The 9,426-nt window shown below is 39.4% G+C and overlaps 1 protein-coding gene across 1 annotated transcript; it reads left to right on the top strand.

Moving 5' to 3' along the window:
- Positions 1–2,565: 2,565 nt before the first annotated feature.
- On the top strand, positions 2,566–7,358 carry LOC111866709 (leucine-rich repeat-containing protein 70-like). The gene is made up of 2 exons (XM_023855909.2): positions 2,566–2,752; positions 4,442–7,358. Exon 2 carries the CDS (start codon positions 4,442–4,444, stop codon positions 5,579–5,581), a length of 1,140 nt encoding a protein of 379 aa, XP_023711677.1. The 5' UTR covers positions 2,566–2,752; the 3' UTR covers positions 5,582–7,358.
- The last annotated feature ends 2,068 nt before the right edge of the window (positions 7,359–9,426 follow it).

Below are 9,426 nucleotides of genomic sequence, written 5' to 3'. Positions count from 1 at the left end.
TCATGGCCATAGTGTGGCTGGAAGGATTACGTAAATTGAAGACTCCAATAAGCTCATCCGGACTCGAACCCGCTACCTTACGGCTTGTAGTATAGTGCCTCAACCAACTACGTTACTGGTGCCCCTTGGAATGGAATGTTTATTCATTCAATGTCAATTTTAAGGGAAGAAGCAACTTCAGACTTTCATACAGAAATGTATTTAACTCAGTATTTCATTGTGTCACTAAACGGAAAGCAATGAGATTTAGTAACGTAACTCAGTATTAACTATGGCTTTTAAAAAGGAGAAATTCGTTATGAAAATTTTTCATTTTTGTCAAATTACGTACTTTACCTCTAACTGAAATGAGTGCCAGGAATCTTCCTGTGGGGTAAAAGGCGGCCGGCGTGTAAGGCCGACAAACCCACTGCCATCTGCGAGCCGACTGTCTAGAAAATGTGGGAGCCTCGACGTCTCATAGCCTTATGGGCCTCCGCGGCCTGTTACAGGGATAGCTTTAGTTCTCTGTAACGACTCTGATATTTAACAAGTTTTCAGTTTAATTACAAATTCATTATTTATTAGGAAAATCAGAATAAATCTCATTACATTTTTAGAGTTTCGTATGAATTTGAATAATGCTTTATAATGTTTTTGACGGGAGGTACAATTATCCCTGTAGACAGGTAATGTAACCATGAACATGTATGATTTAAACAAATACAGATATTAATATAAATAATAAAACATAATAAAAATTGTGAAGCTAAACTTTCGAGCTGTTACTCCTTCAATTGTACGTATTTCTTAATGATATTCAAACAAAATATTTGTCTTAATACTTACTTACTTACTCATGGAGCTGAGCCCTTCTGGAGGAGCCGCCAATTTTGCAGCTACTCAAGAATTTCCCAGCATTTTATGGAACCCGAAGGTTCATCACCGTCTTCGCAAGAGCCCTCCACTGGTCCTTATCCTGAGCCAGATCTATCCAATCCATACCATCCCATCCTATCTCTCTAAGATCCATTCTAATATTGTCCACCCACCTACGCCTTGGTCTTCCCAGTGGTCTCTTTCCTTCTGGTTTTCCCACCAATATCCTATACGCATTCCTTGTCTCCCCCATTCGTGCTACATGACCTGCCCACCTCATCCTCCTTGACTTGATCATTCTAATTTTTGACAATCCTTACGTGCTAAAAACGGCGTAGCGTCTACCGGAGTGCCATAAGTCGCAGCCAAGTGGTTAAGACTCCTCATTCTTACTCTGAAGGTCCCGGGTTCAATTGTCATTCCGAATACCGAGGCTTTATATCGATTTCTCTAATCCCTCTAGGCAAATATCAGAATAGAATTTTAAGTTTGGCCAAGACCACTTATCCTATCACCCTCTCCACTTCATTAATAACTAAATAACATGGCCGCCCGCGGCGTATTGCAAGATAGGAGTAACATCCGGACATTTTTCTAGAGGGACTATGTAAAATCAAGAAACACGTCAGGATAACCAGTTTCCAGCCCAGATTTGAACTGTGGTATAAAATACGTACTGTCTTCGATCCCTTGAACATTGGTTCGAACCCCACTGCGGGAATGGATATCAGCATTTGTTATGCGTTTCTGTTGTTCTCTATATATACAGGCCTTCACGATGGGGCGATCTCTCATTCAAGGAATCCTGTCAAATCTGTAAGGTTCACAATTTCCAAAGTTAATTCTGAACTGGAATAGAGCGAAAGTCCAATCCGTGAGAGCTAAAGAGGAATCACATTTTTGGTCTACATCTCTAATTTTTAAGAAATAGTATTCTCCGCTATTAACGTTTGAATGCCTGAACCAATCTTTATGAAACTTGGTATGTATATCATGGCACCTGAGCCCATCACAGCGGCGTACTACATAAATCCTTCCCATCAGCTTGTGTGTCTGTATGTGTATCCGTCCTACCTTTGCTAAGAAACGGCCGGGTAAAAACTTCACCGCGGCGACGAAGAATTGTTGGACGTGTCGTCTTCTATGCGGTCCATATAGCATCAAAGGAAAATCTATGGTCCCGTTTTTATGTCCCCCTATCATTGCTAGGCAACGACTCGGTAAATACGTTCCCGCAGCAATGAGGAATTGTTTGAGGCGTTGTATTCTATGCGATCCATGTCGTATCAAAGCACAGTAGGCGATAAGTTCTTCCAGAACTTCTTGTTAATTAATTTATTCTTCTCAGGTCTGCAATGCTTGAACCGATACTACATCATTGTCCCATTATATGCTACTTTTTTGTTTTGAGGCTGTTAACAGTGGATAGAGGTTGGTCACAATGATGCATTCCGTATGTCTAGACCTGTAGAATGAAGCAAATAAGTGCAGGTATGTATCCACGTATTTAAATTTATCGCTATCAACACACGTACATTTGTTTAAGTGTCTCGTATCGGTGCATTATGAGGCACGTGGGTCTTTCAAAGAAGCTGTAAAGTAATAAAAAATATTTACTACAGCTTACGTAAGTCTATTATCTTAATTACACATGATTCACTTTATACTTCGCATTATGCATACAAATAATTATATGAAATTTATAACGTACACACGCGGCTTAAACCAATGAAGGCAGACTTATGGCAAGAAGTAGGCATATTTTCTGAAACGATACTCAACTGCAGAAACAACTGGAAGTTAGCATGTTCTCAGTTTCGGGACAAAAGAATCTCAAAATGACTTCAAAAGCTCTTGCTAGAAGATACAAGTAAAATGAAGCAATTTTTTCAAGGTATGTTCTGTTAAATGAGTTATTTTGAAAAGTTTTCAGGTAATAAAAAATTAAATGTCATCTTTACGATTGCAACATACAAAAATAATCCTGTGTTAACCTTTTCAAGCACAGTACCGTGTGGTTTAACGTTTAAACATCTTTGAATTTTGCGTATTCAGTGAATGTGTTTCTTTTTTCCTGCGTCTGGGTTATGATACGACGTTATCAATATCTAGACTAAAAAACATGAAATGGCAGGACGCCAGCCGAACTAGAAAGTAAGATTTGAGGTTCTCACAGCGGTATTTATGAAGACTACTATCTTCTGGGATATAAAGCTGTATAGTCCTCTGAAATTCAACCGACGTTTCGGAGGAACGTATTGCCAACATCTTCAAAGTTGAAGAATAAGCCAAGCACGAAACCAGTTTATAAGCAGATGACAAGCAGAGAATTGGAAAGGATTTGAAAGGAAGTGGTCGTGGTCTAATTGAGGTACTATCCAACATTTGTCTGGAGGGGCTGGGGAATACAACGAAAATCCTTAAACAGTATAGCAGGCACTCAGACTGATGTTCGATCCGAGTGGGGGGAGGGGAAAAAAAAACAGCCGTCAGTTACCTAAACAATATNTCACTTTTCCTGGATAGTCTCTTTCCAAAACCAGAGATACCATGTATGCGAGATATTTCATTTGAAGGAGAAAGCTCTAGATCGCATCAAGTGGAGGAACTGTTTTGGAAGAGACTGTGGACCTGTCGTCTTGACAGATTACTGATGAATGAATGAATGGAAATGCAGTGTGTTTTCTTAGATGCAGGAATTGAATTTTAAATATATTATTTAGATGAATTTCGTGTTTCAAATGAATAATTTTTCATATTTTTTATAAATTAACTATATTTCTTAAAAGCTAAAATAAATGAAACTATTTATAAAATTAAATATTCATTTTTTTAGTCTATTACTCTCATTTTGAAGGAATTAAAGTAGGCTTATGCGATCTCCATGCTGTCTGTGTGTTTGTGTATCCCCTTATCAACTTCTGGGTGCATTAACCAATCTTTATTAAACTTGGTGGCATCTGAGTCTTGCTCAATGGCGAACATTATAAATCCCTCCCTTCAATCTGTGTGTCTGTACGTGTATCCCTAACATTCCTAGGCAACGGCTCGGTAAAAACATTACCGCGGCAACAAATACAAAGGCAACAATAAAAGAAGTTTGGACGCGTCGTCTTCTATCCGGTCCGTATCGTATCAAGGAAAGTAGAAATTGCCTAGTTCTTTCCAGAACTTCTTTAAATATACATTATTTTCGTCAAAGTTGAAAATAAAAGTACGTGTCCGGCAAAAAATGTTCAGGATTTTGCAGCTGGACTACGGCCACATCCTTCTGCGTGATTTCAAATTCACATTCTCTGTCGTCCTAACATTCTGCATGATAAGGCCAGAAATATCGATAGAGTCTTTAAAGAAATGCCTACTCATTCGTAACCTCGGACACGGCTGCTTCATTCCCAAACAAATGGCCTCTCCTCCGTGCTCAATGGATACGAGGCTGAAAAGAGCGCAGATCCGGTTGGGACGTAGTGATGAGAGAAACAGCCAAGGCCAGAAATGAACCCCGGTCGTCTACAGCGTAACCAGTCACTGTATTCACTGAGATATTCTGGGTTATGTGAATATTTATTATATTGTGTTTCAGATGCAACATACCAAAGCAGAACAAACCAGATTCGGACAATGTATTTTTCTCATGATCCTAACATCTGCAGAAATCGTGTGTGGCAGAACTTGCCTCGAAGTCTGTGACTGTTTCGGAGAAGAGAATATATTGGCGGATTGTTCAGGAAAGAATTTCAACAAAATACCAGAGAACCTCAACACCACACTGCACTACATTGATTTCTCTAATAATAGCATCACCAAGATTAAGAAATACGATTTGAGTGGGTATAAAAGCATTAGAATATTAAATTTGAGTAATAATGGACTCAACAAAATTTCTAAAAATTCATTTCAAGAACTGGTTAATTTAAAATACCTTTATCTGTCTGGAAACAATATTCTTCACTTACCATCGACTGTATTTAACAAAAATGTAAATTTAAAGAAATTATATTTGAAGGGCAATCCTCTGTCACTTTGTAATGGTATGTCAATTTTGGTATCAGATTCAATTACATACCTAGACATTTCTTTTTGTAATATCACCATTTTGCCTGCAGCAAGTTTCGTAACTGTACCTAATCTTCTAGCGTTAAGGTTAGATGGAAACATGCTGACAAATATTACCACTGAAATTTTTGAACCTCTTCAGAATTTAAAAGAAATCTATATGGAATCGGAAACATTAGTTTGTGCGGAGTCATCATTTAACGAATTTCTGAATTACCTTGAAAAACGTGGAATTAAATACTATGGACCATCTGTTTGCAGTGAAGAGTGTCTAAGTACGCCTTCCACGGTAAACTTAATAGCCCCTGTTCCGACTTCAGCCGTATCTAACCAAATATACATAGAAGTTCCTTCATCCATACCAAGGACAATGACTGGTACATTAGGAACAGCTATACCCTTTCTAAAGGAGACACTATTCTTCTTAAATGAGAAACGTCCGACAGCAAATATGATGTCAGTCACACATAACCCACTTCTTCAAGAAGTTAGCCACGAAACACAAGTTCATGAAGAGTCAACTTCCGAACATTTGTCTAACAGTTATTCATCAAACCTTAAAATGAAATCTATCAATGCTCTTACAATACGTATCTGCTTATTGTGTGTAGTACTGACACAAAGACTAGACTCTCTGAAACATATATGGGGGAGTGTCATATCTTGAGTAGGAAACAGTACGGAAAAAATAAGTCTTCAGTGAGGTCTCCTCTATGAAATTCCTAGGTTTCGTCGTTTACCTGTTGCACAATGTAATACCAACCGTCGTACTTTTATATGTGTACGTAGATAAGGTTGATGTTGATGTACCGTCAAAGATGTTTTGCACAGTCTCTCAAAAGTACGCGAGTATCGCAAGATAGTACTAGAAGCATTAACATACTGTATAAAACTACTACAAGTATGATCATACTACATAAAACTACTAGAAATATGATCGTACTACATAAAACTACTAGAAGTATTATCCTACTACATAAAACTACTAGAAGTATGATCATACTACATAAATCTACTAGAAGTATGATTATACTACATAAAACTACTAGAAGTACGATCATACTACATAAAACTACTAGAAATATGATCGGACTACATAAAACTACTAGAAGTATGATCATACTACATAAAACTACCAGAAGTACGATCATATCATTCAAAACTACCAGAAGTATGTTCCCCTTTCTAATACCAAATCTTGTAAAGATTTTCTCAAGTGAAATAATATTGTCTGCTAACCTAATGTAGTAGAGATAATGTACAGTACATTACACACAAGTGGATCCACCCGGCTTACAAGTAAATTTATCACTTTACCAATAATCCTACCTTAACTGTAATTATAAAACGGAACAGAAGATGGCACACAATTGCCGAAACATGTCTTAGGCAGCAATCCCATCTGCCGGAAGTAATGTTGTGTCCACAAAGAATAAAGTAAATAATATTATCTATACTATTGTGTTTAGGTCTATAACACTGGAACTTCCTGATTTCAGGCTTTCACCGTGGTTCGCTGTTCATGTTGTTTAAGCTCTTGGGTTTTTACACCGTGTGGATGTGGAAAGTTCTGTCGACGTTTTGGAGGTGTACGCTGCCTCCATCTTTAACCCAAAAGATGGAGTCACCATGTCCCTTCAAGAAGTCCGCAAAACTGCCCACATCGACATGGTGACGCTGCCTCCATCTTTAGCCCCAAAGATGGAGTCACCACGTGCCTTCAAGAAGTCCGCAAAACTGCCCATATCGACATGGTGTAAGAACATGAGAGCTGAAGCCAATTTCATAGGAACTTCTATGACGAAAGACTGCAGTCTGAATCTTTTATTCCAATAGGCCTATATGCAGAATTTCAGATCAGGCTATAGTAAGCCTAATCATTCGGCGTCACATTTTCAGTTTGTTTTCCGCTCTTTATGCAACCCTAAGATTCGTTACCGTGAAGCACTATAGTTTCCGATGTATCGCCGTGCAGACGGGCAGAAGCCAACCGACGTTTCGGAGCAACCTGTCTCAACTTTTATTGTCGGTGAGTAGTTTAATTAAGCAAGAAACAGCAAAAAGCAAGCAGTATGTTCCCCCGAAACGTCAATGAACTTCTACCGGACTACACAGCATTACATCCCAGAGGATCAGAAGGTATGCTCTTCAGTTACCGCTGTGAGAACCTAAAATCCAACGCTCATTACAGTATTCACAAAAGCTTGTCATTGGGCCTTATCCTTAGCTAGTTTAATGCACTTCATTTCTTTAAGATTCATTTTAACATTACTCTCCCACCTAAACTCAAGTCCCGTAAGTGATCTATTCAGATTTCTGGACTAAAATGTAACAGAAAGGATATAATAATAATAATAATAACAGTAATAATAATAACGTAGCATAGAATTAGTTTCCATGAAGTAAATATTTTGATAAAGAACCAGATTATAATTAAATTATTTGCATATATCTTGTTCTATGTAATAAAACATGCATATATATACACACAGGCTTAGTCAGATGAATTCTTCTTTTCCTTGGGACAGATTTTTCTCCTAGCCGTCGCATCTAGACTGACTTTGGGGCACAACCAGTCGGCTATTCAATGCGTACCGGTACATCTTCACGCGGTCAAAGAGCCCGGTAATGAAGCTGACTACTCATCTCCATCTAGTGACATGGGTTCCTCCAGGATATTCTTTTTCAGGGGGAGGGGGGGAGAGCCACAAATTTATTCACAAACTTACGTTTAAGCTAATTAAGAATGTTTTTACTGATCGCCTTATAGTATTCGATAGACTCTTAATTACTTGTATTAATATTCGTTATAGGGGGCACGCGGTAGCGTAGTTGGTTGAGGCACTATGCTACAAGCCGGAAGGTCGCGGGTTTTAGTCCCGATGAGGTCATTTGATATTTGTCAATTGACCTAATCCTTCCAGCTTCACTATGGCCCTGGGGTCGACTCAGCCTCTAACAGAAATAAGTACAGGAATTAATTGAATAATTTTCCTGGGGAGTAAAGCGCGGCCGGCACGTAAGGCTAACAGTCTTACCGTCATCTTTGAGCCGATTGTCTAGATAATGTGGGACCCTCAACGTCTCACAACCCTATGGGCCTTCACGGCCTGTTACAGAGATAGTTTTACTTTCTTTTTACTTTAATATTCGTCATATTCCCTTCTTTTATAATTCTTATTTTTGAAAAAAATCTTGGGGTGTCAACCCAGGTATATTCACCCATGCCCCATCTGTCGACGCCCATACGTAGAGCTATAACTCCAGCTCTTCGTAGTTCTTCTTGGAGTGGTGCTGATCTTAGCACAGGGGCAATTTTATCACATTTTATCTAACCACTGAGTTTGTATCTGCAGTAAGTAACCATCGATACAAACGAGACAGTTAATGCCATAGGTAACACATCTGGAAAGTAAGTGTACTGCACTGGCTTAGGCACTACACCTTCTCCTTTATATTACGCAGCTACTGAAACTCCCGTTGAGAATTCATCAGGAAGTCTCATCGTTTCTTACGTAAGCTTTCGGTAGTATTAACAGCCCCTGCTTTCTCTCGTATTCCATTCCAGTCCTACATGTTATCGAATGATACGGTGAGACCAAAGTTTAGCGCCATCTTTCACGAATAACACGCACAAATAGCCAATCGTATACCTTCTTCTTTATGCACTCGTAGTATACTACATTTCACATACCCAGATCTAAACAGCAGGAGCCGGGATAGCGCAGTCGGTATAGCAACTGACTACGGGCTGGACGACCGAGGGGTCGGAGTTCGAGTCCCGGTAGCGTCAGAATTTTCTCTTCTTCACGTCGTCCAGACCGGCTCTGGGGTCCACATAACCTTCTATCCAATGGGTACAGGGGGCTCTTTTCACGGGGGTAAAGCGGCTGGGTCGTGAAGCTGACCACTCGCCTCCAATTAGTGCCGAGATCAAATAAAATGTGGATCTATACATCCACTCCCACATACGCCTTCATGGAGTAGTGTTTAATTAGTTTAGCACTCGAACAAATTTACCTTTACATCTAAACAGTTTCAATGCACATATAACAAACAGGACTTACTGAAACAAAAGAATGATCGTTCGTTCGTGCAGTGTGTTAATTCTCTGCAATTAGTTGCTACGGTAACCCAGAATCGTTTATGACGATAACAAATCTCACACAGAACTTTTTGATATGTATAAAGCTTGGGAATCGAGATAGCGAAGGGCTACGGACTGGACGGCCGGAGTTCGATTCCCAGAAGTGCAAGATTTTTCTCTTCTCCACAGCGTCCGATTCTGGGGCCTGTACGGCCGCCTATGCAATGGCCACCGGGTACTCTTTCCCCGGCAAAAAAGAGGCCGGGGCGTGAAGCTGATAATTAACCTCCATCGACTGTCGAGGTCAAGAAAAGTGGAGCTATACCGCCACTCCCCCCATTTGCCGTCAAGGCATAATGCCTAACTAATTAATCACAGGGACAACTTAGCCTTTTTATATAGAAAGATTAGCATTGTAGTATAAT

The sequence above is a fragment of the Cryptotermes secundus genome, unplaced genomic scaffold (assembly GCF_002891405.2).
Source record: "Cryptotermes secundus unplaced genomic scaffold, Csec_1.0 scaffold66, whole genome shotgun sequence".
Lineage (NCBI taxonomy): Eukaryota > Metazoa > Arthropoda > Insecta > Blattodea > Kalotermitidae > Cryptotermes > Cryptotermes secundus.
This window is presented reverse-complemented; position numbering and strand designations above follow the sequence as displayed.

Bases quoted from the DNA above. Each gene is read 5' to 3' on its own strand.
- LOC111866709 (XM_023855909.2), top strand. From the start codon at position 4,442: ATGCAACATACCAAAGCAGAACAAACCAGATTCGGACAATGTATTTTT.